General features: G+C 46.1%; 1 protein-coding gene across 1 annotated transcript in view; it reads left to right on the forward strand.

Moving 5' to 3' along the window:
- The window catches only part of LOC143332175 (glutamate receptor ionotropic, NMDA 3B-like), a 67,103-nt gene that overhangs the window by 24,000 nt on the left and 26,876 nt on the right, over window positions 1-16,227 (forward strand). Inside the window, exon 2 of the mRNA XM_076749471.1 lies at window positions 12,378-13,078. Coding sequence (XP_076605586.1) covers window positions 12,378-13,078 — 701 coding nt within the window. The remainder of the gene's footprint in view (window positions 1-12,377; window positions 13,079-16,227) is intronic.

Here is a 16,227-nt window from a genome sequence, read left to right on the forward strand (position 1 = left end):
TAAAGCTTGTCATCATAGTTACTGTAATTCGGTTCGAGATGGGAACAATAATCACTCCGGCTAAAAGAAATAAGCACCGACTGTCTGCAGGAAATAACAAGCAAAAAGCGCTCTCCTGTGTTTTGTTGACCCATCTAACCGCCTCCCTCTGCGGCCACTAGAGGTCTTGTCACGTGAATGTGAATGTATGTGGTTTTTTTCTGGCATTTGCTAAAAGAGCAGACTCTGTCTTTTTTCTTGGGAGGACAGTGTCTCTGCCATGTGCTGTGTAAAGCAGATCAAAACAGGCCCTTACCTCATGTTTGTCCAGAGTGGATTAATTGGCTCTGTCCATGATGCGTATGTGCACCAGTCACTGAAATGCCAATGAACAGGAGCGGATGTAATGACGGTTCAGTGTGGAAGACGCAGTATTGACATATACCTCTGCCCTTTCACCTACTCACCTACAGGCATCTTAGTGCGCATGTGTGTGTGTGTGTGTGTGTGTGTGTGTGTGTGTGTGTGTGTGTGTGTGTGCGTGCGTGCGTGTGTGCGTGCGTGCGTGTGTGTGTGTGTGTTTGATGCTGCTGTTATGAATAGAAATGAAATGGTGCTTTTCTTTGTCTCGTAAATAAAGCCATGCACGTGCCTTTTTAAGGTGGCTTAAAGGTTGGCAGAGGTTGCTGCAAACAACTCGACCTCTGTGCGGAGGATGAGTCATCAAAATGGCTAATGGCATATTTACAAGGAAAAAAGGGCTCAGGGGCGACGTTAAGTGCAAAGTTCTTGTAATATTACTTGTGATTTTTTTAATCTGTATCATCCCCCCAGTGTATGTTAAGTACACCACTTTAAAAAAAAAGCTCTTGTTTATTTAATGGATTCCTTAAGTGAGCAGAGCGACAGTGTATTATCCCGTTGAAAACATCAGCTATGTTCACTGATTATGCATTGAGATGGTGCACGAATTTGGTGCAACTTACTGTAAAACTGTGACTGAGCAGGCGGGGATTCGCTGTACAGTAAATGCGCCTAAAACTGTGCTTGCGAACACCTGATATTTCATACTTTTGTTATCAGATAGTATCTGTAACCACTGAGGCATTCAGCCAACTTTTTTTATTACAGCAACAGAATGTGTAATGCTTGTTTCTTAACACAATAGCATTCTGCATGCAGGTGAACCGTATTCTACAGAGGTTTGACCCTGAGATCATCATAAGCCCTGACTGAACTGTTCTCCTCCCTCTGTTTGGGTGAATAATCAGGCAACCTGCAAAAATATGACTGTTTACGATTATCCAAGGAAGGGAAACGGGACAAAATATTTTCCTCCTGAGAGATATTTACTGCATTTTGAAATCTGCATTTGACAGCTGCAGTGCTGTTGTTTGTATTATGCAGTTTGGGGCTCTGATGAAAAACATAGTGTGAGGGATGCATAATCACAGTGTAGCAGCTCGCAGGGCAAGCAGCTGGCAAGCAAGGTCATTGGTTTCAATCCCACAATATGTTGACGTGAATGAATATGAGTGAATGCACGCTATCCCGATCCTCATGCCGTGAACGTCCACTGTGTCATCCTTGAGCAAGGCACTTGTTCCTGTCAAGGTTAGCGGGGTGTGCTTGCACTGTGCAACTCTCTGAACATGACTGTGTACAAACTAATGTGTTGCTGTAAAAGAACATGCATGCTCAGCAAATCATCCAAGGATAAATACGGGTTTAAATATAGACAACACGACGGTGGGTGTTATAGAGAAATGTCTACGTCTATCTTGAATTAGTGCTGCAGCAGCCGCTAAGTCATCCTCTCTTGAAAGTTATTCATTAAAACAACGTTAGCACAGTTTATTCACAGTTTATTGGCAGACTGAGCTAATGACAGGCCCAGATGCACAAGATTTACACCTTATGTTTGCCCGTGTGTCTGGAGGGGAGAGCCAGTAAAGGTGAGCTTAGTCTTAAAGGGAAACCTGGGAGGTTTTCTTCTTTTGGCCGTCGTTGGAATCGCTAATCACAGAGTTACGTTCCAGTTAATCGCTGACACCGAAAAGAGTCTGACGGGGCATTAAATAAGCATTCAGATGATAATAGAGGTTTCAAACAAGTTGGCAGGTTAGCCAAACTTATTTGGAGGAGAAAACAAAGGAACATGGTCAGATGATCGCCCAAAGTGTCCATCAGCAGTTTACAGTCTGACTCGGTGGGTTTGCTTTGACCTGTTGTACTTTCCATTGTTATGCAGTCACGAAACGTTTCCTGGAAATGAGGGATTATCACAGACATTTCAATTGTGCTCGCTCGCTTTCCAAACCCGTCCTCGCCTGACTTCCTAGCAGTGATGTCTGCCCAGATCTCAGCAATTACTTTGGCGAGCACAATGGTATCGTGACTGTCCAAAACTGAAAGAAGAAGCTTGAATTGATTGGAACTTTCCTTTGAAAATGGAAAGTTTCCCTCTGCGGTGCCCCGGCAGCAGAGGTTTCAATGCAGCCATACTGCCTGCATCTGTTTCTATCTGCATCTGTATCCATGTCCTTGTCCCCGGTTTTCTAGTGCAGAGCTCCCGTCCTCTGAAATTATTTTCTCTGAGCCATTTTCTCTAGCCTTTTTTTTTTTAGGAAAAACCAAAGTTGACGCTGAGAACAAATCAGAAATCTCAAAGCGATTCCCCTGAGGGTGGGTGGGGTAATGGGACAGTGGATTGGCTTGGTGAGAGAACAGCACAGCACAAGGACATTTTCTGATGGATTTCATTTTCTGTAAAGTGCTATATATTCATCCTGTAAGCAAAACACTTTAGTGAGAAAAGGGTGTTCAGCTGGCTCATGTTTATGATGATGCTAATCTGAAATGTGCCTCACGTTGATGCTGGGAATCATTTTCACAGTAAGTGTCCTTTTTTATTTTTTTTTTCTTCAAATGGCTGATACTCTTCATTTCCACATATTCTGCTCGTTTCTGCAGTGGCTACTTCTGCAGGTTCAGCATTGCATATTTGATCAAGTATCGCCAAAAGAGGGCCAAACAACCCGCTCATCCGTGCCCCAAATCGACTCACCCCAAATAGCTCGACTGGAACTCGCAGTCACATCAGAGAGGCACTTCTGGCATGAACACGGTGTAGTTTGTCATAAGTATTACCCCAGATTCAGATTGGAGCCTAATAGTCTTTTTGTTCACTTCTTCTGTCTCAGTCGCTTTCGCTCCCAAATTTTTCCCTCTTCTCTAATTAGCTCCTTTATGCTCCCTCTTGCACTTAAAATCGTTGACTCCGTTCTGTGCATATTCATCTCCTCAGTCTCTCTCCCTCTGCCTCTCCATCTCTCCGTCATCTCTCTCTTATAGAGATGGATGAAAGGGGATATCAGGGAGTCTGGGTGGAGAGCTCAGCTGATAGGCTGAATCAAGGCAGGTCATTTACTCACCGCAAGCCCATCCATCCTGGATGCCACACACACACGCACACACACGCACACACACACACACACACACACACACACATTCACACACACAGAGGCACAAACACACTGCCCCTAAATGACTTCCATCTCTCAAGGTGTATTATTTCACTCATGGGAAGTCTGGTCTCAGTTTCAGTATTCAACACGGTCGGAAAAAAAAGGGATCTTTTCCATTAGGAGGTTGTTTGGTCACACATCTGAGGGCTCGCCGGGAAAATGCGCACACACACCCGAAGACGATGAAATATCACGAATATTCAGACCTGCACCCAACACCCAACGCTCCAGACACCTCATTACTGACATGGTGTGCTTTCACCGCTGGGGTGTTGTGAATAAATGTGTCCGCCCCGAAGTTGCTGCTGTTTGCGGCTCCGCTCCCCGTGGGCAGACTGTTAATGACATCACGCCACTCTGCATCTGTATTTGGGAAACTGTTGGTATCGTTCTCCCGGTGACTAAATAATGTTGCCGTCTCATTGGTCCAGCTGCCTGATGGTCGAATTACAAGCCAGCAAGAGGCTATTTTCTGCCCTCGCAGCCTCCGCGCCAGGCCCGAAACACCCCGAACAGCTTATTTTACCCCCAGCGTGATGGCATGATTACGGCAAATGCTTGACGCCACCTCCAGAGGGTTAGCAAGTCAGCGAGAGTGGAAGATAAAACTGTGCTGTGAGAACGGGGAGAGAGTTATGATCTAGAAAATTGCGGTGATGGAAAACTGGCGGGAAGTGATCAAGAAGGAGCAGGCACACGACGCCGCTCCGTTGTGCGTTATTCGTTATTGACAGATGTGCGGCGTAATCAGAATACGGCATGTATGCGCCACTGTAGAGCGGATGGATGAGTCAGGGGAGAAAATGCGATTACAGCGGCAATCATAACTCAGATTAGCCTTCCTTTGTAGCTCTCCCCACTGTTCAACACAGGAATCAATCACCATCACATTCGGTACGCCGCCTCATATCACACACAGGGCCGCACCAAAAGGACAAATATTATTCTCTCCGGCAGAGAAAACAACATTGTCTATAGAGCAAGGACAACAATCGCTCTCTTTAATAAATAAAGGCAGCTATTATGATCATAAATAGTGAGGGGGCCAGAGGCTGTTTGTAGGGGGGAGGATGATACATGAATCCATTCAGCATATTTCTGCTGTGGGCTTGTATCTCTGCAACTGAGGGGATCAAAGGAGCTCCTGACAAAAGAGGCGCCGATGCAGCGTGCTGAGATGACAGCCTTCACCAATGCTAGCAGTGCACTCAGCACTAACATTGGCTGACTAGAGACCTGACTAACCAGTCCAGAACAGCACATTCAGTCCCCCCCGCTGTTTCCACTATCTGATCATTATTGATGACATCAGGACATTGTAGGGCCCCGAGGAGGCTCATTAAATCACAAGTCAACTGATCACCAAAGCGAACACTCTGCACTGGATTACTACATTTACTCGACGCCGCAGACAAGCAGGGAAACATTTGCATAGTGCGAGGTGCACTTTCATTAATTCCCTCTGGATCGCCGGTTGATTGAACTGTGCGACTGGAAATGTAACAAAAACGTCTTCATGGGTAATGTACAAAGCCCAAAGCACTTGGCTGGTTTGAGTATGTGATCAGTTTGCCTGGGCGTGTGTGTGTGTGTGTGTGTGTGTGTGTGTGCGTGCAGGACAGGCAGTTCTCAGCTCGAGGGAAAGGATGTTTGTGTGCTCTGTGTCTTGATCATTCAAATTAATTTGCAGCCATGCTGAGAACAATATTCCATTAAACGGTTTGTGAATCACAGGCACTCACATTTACGCACTCACACACGCGTGCACTCACACACGCGCGCACACACCGACGCTCTCGCAGACACTCTGGGATAAACAAGTACTTCGTGTAGGCAGATGCACCTTTTTACTCACAACGAACACATCCACCTCGCTGTGTGTTGACGCCCGTGTGCAAAATGGGCGAATCCCATTTTCTCTCAGCTTTTCCTCCCATTTGGAACGAGCCCCATAAACTCAGAGCCTGCAGGAAAATAGGAGACTTGGCCCGACAAGCTTTTATGGCTTTTTCCCGCAATCGCTCAGGACTACAATGGTGTTTTTATGATGTTACTGCATAACCCCTCCTCTCCCAACCCACCATACCACCAAGGAACTAACAAGGTCCTTAAGTTTAATGGACTCAACACACTCGTACCTCCAGCAGGCACCAAATCGTCACAGCTACCAAGAGCCTAAGTGTCGAGCAACCATTCCCTTCTAATCAAACACGATTCGAAGAGTGCTTTACGCTTTTCGCCCCGCTGTTTCACCGCGCTCCCCCACGGGCCACAATCTCCTGCACACTTTCCCCCTCGATCGCTGTATGGGAGGTGGTGGGCGGAATTGGATGGAGTCAAGGTATTTGCATATGTAATTTAGCAGTGACAATCAGAGAGACATGGCTCCATCTCCATCAACTGTTAACTGTGAAACAAGATTTAGCCCCTCTTTCAATCTGTGGTCAGTCCTGTGGTGGCGCCTAATAGTGTGTATCTTACTGCTTATCACTCCGTTTCTCTGAGCCAACAGGCTGTTATGCTTAGATAACCATAGTCATTTGCTGCGTTAAGTGGCTGATTACTTCACAGTTGTGATTTTCGCGTGCGCGTGTGAGTGCGTGGCGTACTTTCATGCATGCGTAAGCGCGTAAATGTAATTTGCTGCCCCGGTCTGTGTGTTTATTTCGGTTTGGTGTGTGTGTGTGTGTGTGTGTGTGTGTGTGTGTGTGTGTGTGTGTGTGTGTGTGGCTTTGCGCGTGCGCCTGAGCTGCATATGTGTCTACCAGCACCAGCTTCTTTCCCCCTCCAAGCTTAGCTCCAGTCCCCGGCAGCATGGCTGAGTAAGATTAAAGTCACCCATATTACACTTAGCGCCGGGAGACGTGAGGAAATTAGAAGAAAATGAAACAATGCTATTTGCATACAATTACACAACAGCACGCAAACGGCTCGGTTAGCCACCGTCTGGTCACCTAAAGAGCTCTGCTCACTGTTGCTTCATTAACTATGCAAACAACTCTGGCTGGCCTTATTCAGTCACTGCTGTTTATTTGGACTGTGAAAAAAAAAAAAGTCAGAAAAAATTACTCGCATTCAACAGTTTCTTTATTCATTATGTATGAGCGAACGCAAGCGGTGCAGTGATGCTAGCTGCTCTCGTTTTACTCCTTTCACGGGAAAGCGGTTCTGCACTGCAGGTTAAATCAAATTGCTTACGTTGGATTTAGGTTATTTTATGCGTGTGTGTGTGTGTGTGTGAGCGCACATCTGCTGTGACATTTTTATTCTGACATTCAGGTTATGATGTGTTCAGTTTTCATCTCAGGTGTTTGAAATAAAAGACTGGCACCCTGCTGAGAAAATCTCTCTCTGTCTTCCTCCAGACGCATCCACACCACCATCGCGCTCTTTTCCACTGCACGCACACACATTCAGATGCAAACCATCACCTTTTGCCTCCTTTCACAAATACGGATATTAAACCACCTATCAATTTCTCTTCCATCTTTCATCTCAAACACATATTCGCATTCACACGCCGATCTCTGCTTCCCTCCCTATCTCCCATCCTCCCTACATACAGCCAGCTCACCTGGTGACAGCGCTGGTTAAATATGAATGTGCTCACTGAGGTGTTGTTGTTTGGAGTGCTGCCCTGACCATGAGCTTTGTTTCTGGACTGAACAGGAAGCTAAGCGGCCATTCAGAGGCTCGAGCAGAGGTCCGCACCGTCGGATGTATCAGGAATGCAGGCCCCGGCTTTTTCCAGCGCCGCTTTGCTCGATGCAAACCATTCACGAGGGCGGTGTTAAGCCCGAGCGGGGTTACAGCGAGCTTTTGCAATAAGTCAAGCTGCAGCGAGTTAAAGAGATCCTTTGCCTGAAGCTGTGGTGGAAGGATGAGAGGAGATACACGTTTTTTCAGCTTACATCTTAGGCCTTTTTAGCCTCCGTCAGCCACCAAAACCCTCCAACACACACATACGCACGCGCACACACAGATGTTCTCAAGTCCCACCTCCTTGCTTTTTGCTCCAACTTGCTTCTAATAAGCTCTGAAACTGCAGGTGCTGCTGTTTCTTCTGTGTTCCTTTTATTTATTTATTTATTTATTTTTTTGCACAGGGAAATCTTTTTTTCTCTTTGGCATTGTGCATTCGGTTACACGCCTTCCAAGTGTTGAAGCTTTTCTTATGGAGGCCTAAATAAGGAATGAGCTGAGTAACTGGGAGCTGCTCCCTCCTGTTCTGATTCAACGCACTCCTGTCGGTTTGCTTACTCCACATTGCCCAAAGATCCCTGTGGGTTTATGCTCGAGTATTCACACCGCGGTGTGTTTGTACTGTATCTGTGTGCTCTTGCACTGGTGCCCGTGTGTGCTTGTTTGTCTGTGCCTATCCGCTGCTGTCAGTGTGCAGGGGTTTCGTTGCATGCATTTGTGCACATGCGGTGCATTTCAAAACCTGGAAATCTTCGGGCGAACACATCAGACAGCACCCAGGATTTGTTTAGGAGAGGCAGAGGTTCTGTTCAAGGCTCATAATTTGCAGGTGTGTGAGAAGGGGTATGGATTTTATATTTTATACCAGAATAATGCTGACATTCCTTATAGCTGTGCTTATCTTGCATCCTTAGTTCAGAGTCTTTTTAACCTCATGCTTGGGGATGGAGCTTTTACCTGAGAATAGAAAAAAAAAGATAAGAGCGTACACACTGAAATGTACACACAAATACACACCCTGGAGGTCCTTACAGATTGAAAATGTGTAGCCGCTTAGAAAGAACATCTATAACATTCCTAACCAAGCCTGAAAAAGACCTGTGTACTTTAGAAAGACATCAACCTGGCTCTGGATTGACCCGAGCAGTGGAGCTGGGCTCAGACAACACCGCGGCTGATGGGATCAAGCCTGTTTGTGTACAGCAGGTATCTGCACACTGCACACACAGGCATGCTCCTGTGTTTTTGTTGCCAACAGTCGGCAAACTTTCCAGTTCCAGACAGCACAGCTCCCTTTTATCTTGTCTAGACTGTGACATCATAAAAAAAAAAAATACTGCCTGCATTCCTCTAGAGATCAAAACTCCGCTCAGGTTCCCTAAGGTCTGCAAAAAAAAATGACATTTTAAATTCAAATGTCCGATAACGGCAACAACAAAGTTGGCCCTGACCCAAGGCGAAAGATGTCAAAAACAAACACAAATTCATGCAGACAGCCCCAGTGGACTTGAAGATCTGTCTTAAGCATTCAGGCAAGTATGCAGACATATAGGCAGATGTTACATATGCATACATTATATCTGGCACGTCAGGGATAAACGCTAATTCTGCCAGCTTGTTTTTAAAACATGCTGGATTTGGCTGGAGTGTTGACTAGCAGGGATTTCATTGTTTTTGATGTACTGAAATACTTCAAGACGCTGCATGTAGGATTTTGTCATGGTTTGATGAAAGATCGTTTCAGCCCGTTTTGAGAATGAGTGGTCTTAAGAACATGAAGTGCGTGAAAGGAGAGAGACGCGATTAAAGGAAAGAAACAGGGGCTGGCTGGCAGGAGGCTGTTTGGGGCTCACCGTGAGTTGGCATCGGTGGCCGGCTCAAGACGTGACCCGCTGAGTCCAAACAGCAGTCAAAGGTGTCCTGTTCAAGTTCTGTTGCTTGCGATTGGTCCATATGAAAGAGTCTGGGGATACTTGGCTTAAGCAGGCATTCAAACCAAAAACAGCCCTTCGTTTCAATGGGCTGCATTGATGGGTGTGTGTTCCTGAAGGTACTGCTAAGATGATGAAATAAGACTCAGGAAGTCCAGTTTGAACAACAGATTGATGTGTTTGAAGGCTTATCAGACGCCTAAACGTGGAACGGCTGTTTATGACACTATGAGGCCGAATTGTACCACTCTGCAAAGCTATCACACCCTGTCCACTGTGACAACGTACTCCAGCAGGAGTGTGTGCGTTCAAGCAACCGTTCAGAGCCGAGCTGAACGTTTTTGACAGAGAACCCAGAGTTTTTTTTTTCTGCATTGACTCCCACGCTGCATCGCCGAAGTGAATGAGGTGGCAGTAGTTTGTCATTCAGTGTGTTTCAGTATTGCAATATAATGAGAAACCTTCTCAACACACTTACTTATCTTGAAATCATAACCTAGCATCTCAAAATAATGAGAAGCTTATTCAAGATAATGAGAGGTGATCTCAAAATGAAGTTGGTTCTTTTAGAGGACATCAAACTATCCCCAGAGAGAAAACTGCAAAAGAACCAACTTTAGTCTGAAATACGACGTCATTATTTTGAGGGAATTTCTCATAATGACTTCGAGGATTTTCATCTCGTTGGCAGAAATGAGCTTCCATAAAACACATCCTGGCACTTCTGAGAACAAGACAAGTAGGCAAACAGGTGTAGGCTTTCTGTCACGTCAACAGCGGCTCAATAGTCGACTCTGCACGCAGTATATAACACGCCTAATATGAGCCTCATGCTGAGCCGAACGCAGACAGTCAATCCCCAACCACACCAGGGTTGACATGTTCTCCTATATTTCGAAAACACGGAGCTGAGGGTTCGTATTCACGCAGAAACTCCTTTCGTGATCCTTTTTCCTTCGTGTTGCTGTTAATGTACATTACTTTGAACAAAACTTTTTTTGGAAAGCGCAGTACATCAGGTTTGTTCCTATAACCTCTCTTGGGAGTTATTGCTCTAATACATCACTAGAATTAATTGTGCCAGAACACTCAAATGCGAAGCAGCGAGTGCAGTCGTAATAGGCAATGACTCCGGTTGGGTCCTTCTTCCACCGCTCACCACAGCTGCTGCTCCCCATGATCTTATGGGCCAGAAATCGTGTCTTCACAAAAAGGTTCATATCACCTCGTATCACATCTCAGCTCATCTCACATCTGCGTCCTCCATCCACCCTAATTTGCTTTCCGTCCTAACAGGAGCAACTACAAATGCAGCTCCTCTAATGCTCCGGTTAGCTCTTGTCATTATTCTCACGTCCTCGCTCTTGAAGTAATTCTACTGTCGTGCTCATTGTGAGTCACTCTGGATAAGAGAGCCGGCTAAACGCCTCAAATGTAAATGACATTGGAAACGAATCTCTCAAAAAGTCAAGCAAATTAGAAGTTAGCCATAATTGTCGAGCCAAGAGAAATAATCAAAAAAATGCTGGTAGGAAACAGCCGATGCAGCTGTGGGATGTACCACAGACGATCGTTACTGCAATTAATTTGACAATGATATATATTTAGTGAGATTCCTTGTCTGGTTTTCTAACAAGCTGTGTTCACTGGGAGCGTAATTCACAAGCTTTCTGTGCATGATACGGTTTGGACAATATTTATTTAGCTTTTGACATTTTAGTGTGATTTATGCAGCAACATATCACAGCACATACATTAACATTTAGCCACGCCGTCACATTTAAAGGATGGATGACATAGATGGATCTTACCCAGAACAACTTCGAATGAGAGCAGATATAGATTTACATACTAATTCCTCCAGCTGCCTCGAGGCTCTGTTTTGATCCTTTATCGTCACATTTCGGGCTCTCTGAGTTCTTTGACAAAATATGCACGATGTTAGCTTCATGCCTGGTGGTATTATGCTGAATAATGCTCACACCTGTAGTTGGTACCGCCTTCCTATCTCTATTCCTCTGTGCCAGCTGCTGCTGTCTCGCCAACGGCCCCCACCCTCCCGTTACCTCCGCCATCTTTTTGGCCCCCCATTGAGTTCAAACGAAGAGGCCTATCTTCACGTGTCCCCTCACGCACGCTCCCAGCCTCTCCCAGGAGGATGAATACATACGCTCCAGCAATTCATCCACGTCTTTGCAGACTTCAGTCAAACATTTTTTCTTACTCTCTTGTGGGATTCAAGGACTTTAGGCTCCTCTGTTTAGCTTGTACTCCCGGGTGGGATATTTCCATTTGAATGAAAGTGTGGAGGTTGCAGTTGGGTTCAGATATCATCTATCAGACAGATGTGTGTGAAGTTTCTCTGTGCAGGCTGTATGTACCTGCATGCATTTACAGTATACGTACAAATTTAATTAAGCACCGTATGTGTGGGTCTTGGTGTGGGTGCACACGCACTTCTGCATATGTTACAAAAATGCTGAAAATGTGAATGCATTTGTGCCAGAGGGTGTTTACGAGCATAATGTGTAATGCATACCTATCATCTCAGTTCAGTGAGTTGGTGCAAATCTTAAGTTATGTTATGGGAAACTTTGGGCCGTCCATACAAAAGCAGTCTCCCCCCTCAACCTTGCCTGGAGCGCTGATAGGATGAAAAATGGATAGAAGCCCCAAAGGAAGGAGGGGGAAGGTCCATCTGTGAGCTGCATTCAAGGACAACAGTGTTATCCATTTTGGAACAGTATGAAACAAGCCAGTGTTTTCAGTGGGGTTTGGAAACGCAGGCTTCTGGATGAACTGTGGATGCTACTGTTGTCTTGCCAAGCCAACTGTGATGTTGCAGATTAGATGCGAATCATTGACTCCTTGTTTGTATCAGCGCGACTCCTCTCATCCAGAGTGAGAGATAATGAACAAATGTGACTGATTGTTTCTGATCAGTGTTGTGGTGAATTACTGCAGCAACAGGGATTGTTTTGCAGTGCTGTGGCGCTCATGAAAGCTGCGTTTAATGTGATTGTGTGTTATTCAGCCCCGAAATTTTGGCGTTTGGCTATATCCATTTATCTCTGTTTTGATCATGTTTTCTCTTTTCTCCCCTCCCTTTCTTCTCTCCCTTTTTGTTCGCTCCTCCATTATTTCACTTTTGTGTTGCCCCCGAACTTTCTTACATCTCTGTTTTGTCTCTCTTTTTCTTTTTTCATTCTTTATACTCTCATCTTCTCCTCTCTGATAGAACCGATTCCACCTGCAGATGTCGGCCCGTGTGCCTCCATCCACCCTGGGCAGCCTGCTGCTGGCGGTCCTGCAGGGGAAAGACGGCGACAGAGACAGGGGAAGCCGAGGGGAAGGGAGCTGGGGAGGCGCAGCGGTGGTCTGCCCCGGGTGGGAGGAAGGGGGTGATGGGTTGCTGTCTCACCTGCAGACTCACAGCGGTTCTACCTGGCACTTGTGGGATATCATCAACCTGACCCGCATCTCCAGCAGCGGGGATAAAAGAGTGGAGACCAGCGAGGAGAGGAGGGAGGATCAGAGGGAAGAGGAGGCTTTGAAGATCCTCTCCACCCGTTTCCTGCGCTCCCCCTCTCCCATCTCCTCTGTTCTCCTCCTGGGCTCTGACCCCGAGTGCGTCTCCTCTGTCCTGCGAGCCGCTCAGCGCCTGGCTCCATCGCTCCCAGCACTGCAGTGGATCATGGGATATCCCTTGTCTCCAGATTCGCTCCACACTTTAGGAGGTCCCCTCGGACTGTTGGCCTACGGGGAGGTCGGCCGCAAGCCAATCAGCTTCTACATCCGGGATGCATTGCAGTTGATCGGCCGTGCAGTCACTGCGGCCACCATGGTGAGGCCGGACTTGGCACTGATTCAGAACATGGTGAATTGTTATGACAAACCAAACCGACATGAGCTGCCCTCTTCAGGACAATACCTGGCCAGGTATATGCACACATGCACTATATACACACACAGATTAAAAGGGTCAGTCAACCCAATTCTGTTTTCTGTCTATTTTACCAATGCCCCAATTTACAATATGCCTTTGTACGTTACTGCATGTCACGATACGAAACAGGAGGTTAGAGGTGTTCCTGCGTGCTGTGAAAGTTTTTTACAGTCTGATCACTTCTGAGCTAAGGTTAGCCTTAAGCTAACGTTCACTTTCTGCGTGGCTAACCAGCCTCCACTCAGAGCTAGCTTAAGATATCTGCCACAGACTTTACTGCCAACACTAGTTTGGACTTTGATTGATGTGTTTGTTTATTTGGTTGAACCAACAAAAAGCAAATTAACACAGAACAGAATTCACTTTGTGGCGCGTTGCTAAAGGTCAGCAGCAAGGTCAGTTCTGGAGCATTACCCTGCAGCTGGTACAGATTTGTTCAAGAAAACCTCAGTAGAGAGGACGACAGAGGAACTGACACCTTTTCCAAAAATTAAATATATTGCTTTAGGGTACGTAGGATTAGTAGTGGCTGGTCAGGGCTGAACCTCCAAAAGTCTCTATTACGCCTGCAGCCAATGGGCCAACCAGTTTTTTTAATGACTCCTGGTCACTTACAAATTCTTAGCCAGGCTCCCAAAAGTGTACACATTTTAATCCTCAAGCGATTTATGGAAGAAAGTGACAAACTGCAGTTGAATTCCTCTGGTCATAGCAGTAAATGTCTGTAAGCTCGTTAGCTTTCTGAGTGACACTCTGGCATTTTTTGCGAGGAGTCGCTTGCCCCACTTGTGGTACTCTACGCTCTGGTTGCTGCCCTTGTCTGTCCTCTGCACCACAGGGGTGGTGCCTTCTGAATAGGGCTGTCATACAGGGGGTGGGGTAGGGGGGTCTTTATGGCATACAGATTCACAGGCTGACACCAGAGAGTTTTGTCTGTTTGTCTTCGCCGTTGCTGCCACTTCGATCCCTGCAGCGTTTAAAAGGGGCTCTAACGGCTCTCACGGGCTCTGTCAAGGTGTGGTTTGTGATAAGACATGCATACAAGAAAAAAAGCACTTTGAAATACGTATTAAACCATAAATACTTTCATTTACAGGTTTGCACACAGCAAAAAAAAAAAAAGACATACATTACAGCCCCTCTTAAGCCATATGTGGCTGATACTGAGTGATGCACTGAAGCCCTGCGCCATAAACTCGCTCCAGAGTTAAACATCTCTGCTCTGCCAGTTGACGTGAATATTTTTCAAATGGTGCAATGGATAAAACAGCATGTATCCAACTTCTACGGTCATGCGGTTCTGGTGAGAGAAGGATTTGTGGTTTGAGCTGGGCCCACAGCACATATTGAACTCACAAGGTGCCTGCCAGCTGAGAGTGATCATCAACACCACCCACATAATCACAAGCTGGATTCCCACAGTGTTCCCTCCTTCTGCAGTTTAGTTGAGCCTTGGGATGCCAGAACAATTTGGCATGGAGGGCCACAGGCTGAAACAAGTGCAGCGGGAGTCACAAAGCAGCACTACTGGACATTCATTATTAGAGTTAAAGCAAGTTTATTAGGTTTAATGTGATTAAATTGCTCAGTTTTAGCCATGCTAGCAGGCAGACTCTATGGATAGCCATGACTGTCTGTTAGTTCGTCCACCAGACTGAAATATCTCAGCAGCTATTGATTTTGAATTTTCCACAGACATTAATGGTCCTCAGAGGATGAAGCCTATTATTTGGTAATCCACTGTCTGTCCCTCTAGTGCCACCACGAGGTTGACATTTTAGGTGTTTTCAAGTGAAAAGCCTTGGCTGGATGGCCGTGAAATTAGTTTGCCAGGTTCCACTCTGGATGAAGCCAAACAACTTTGGTGATCAGAGTTAGTCTTGTTATACTTAAACAAGAAGTAGTGCTTTTAACCTGACTCAAACTTCATCCAGACACCAGGGAAAGTCACTATCTTTCTATGGAGGGCCAATTAGGACAGAGTCTCGACTATCAGAATAGGTTATTCATAATAGAGTCCTCCACAATATAGTGTCAGTGACCTTTGTTTCTGGCCTGTGACAGACTGATAAAAAAGGTCGTTCTATCGCACCATTCAAACCCGTCCAGGTAGACCCTATGCCCTCCAGTGTACTCCCTGATTCTTATCCCTCCCCTGCAACAGACATGCCATTGCTCCAGAGAGCCCTAACAAAGCTGTAGGAAGTGAGAGTCTTCCACATGGAAAAGGCAATTAACAGCTCAATGCCCAAGGGACGGAGCGAGGAAGGCAGGGAGGGAGCGAGGATGTCTGGAGATATAAGCAACGGAGGAAGGTGTGAGGGAGGGCAGGAGCTGCACAGTATTACTGTTTCTGATTCAAAGCAGCGGAGCGGGGTAAAGATATGACAAACTAACCACTTTTGATGTAGTTCTTCCGAATGTCCAGAATCAAAGAATCCCTGGGTGCTTATTCCCAAAAATACATTAGAGAGAAAGGAGAAAGTCGACGGGATGAAAGACAGGGGAAGTAGGAAACAGCTGAAGGAAAATAGAAATCAAGTCAAAGAAAAGGAAGAAGAAACTCGTGTGGGAAAGGATGTGACAAAGGGGGAGAAATTGATAGAGGGTTGTTGTTATCGGAGTGAGATCTGCCAGTCAGTGCCATCTCACTCGACACAGCTGCCACGCTGATTCCATCTCGCCTGAAGAGATTAAAACCACTGAAACAAGCAAGCCTCGTATCATCCCAGACAGACAAAGACAGAGGGAGTAAACTTTCCTCCAAACTAAAGGAGATGGAGTGATAAGGGAGTGAGACACATGCCTGGGACTCTCTTATAGAGTCATCATTTACGGGCCACTCTGGCATTCACTCTCTGAGTGCATAAACCGGGGCAGGTGTTAGTGAGAGGAAGCCATCCCTCTCTGACACCACCGGCTGACTTATCAACCTGCTTTGACATCCACAGTCATCCTTTAAATGCAGCCTCTGGCAAAACGCTGCACAACCTGTAACTGAAAGGTGACTCTGCTTGAAAGTGTGCTGCACGTTTCACATCCCTGCTCTTATCCCTGTCTCATCGCACGCTCATATCTCATGTTTTTATCTCCGGGCGTGAATCCAAAGATGTCACAAACTGCGGGAAACGGGGCTTTAAAC

Source organism: Chaetodon auriga, chromosome 14 (genome assembly GCF_051107435.1).
Source record: "Chaetodon auriga isolate fChaAug3 chromosome 14, fChaAug3.hap1, whole genome shotgun sequence".
Classification (NCBI taxonomy): domain Eukaryota; kingdom Metazoa; phylum Chordata; class Actinopteri; order Chaetodontiformes; family Chaetodontidae; genus Chaetodon; species Chaetodon auriga.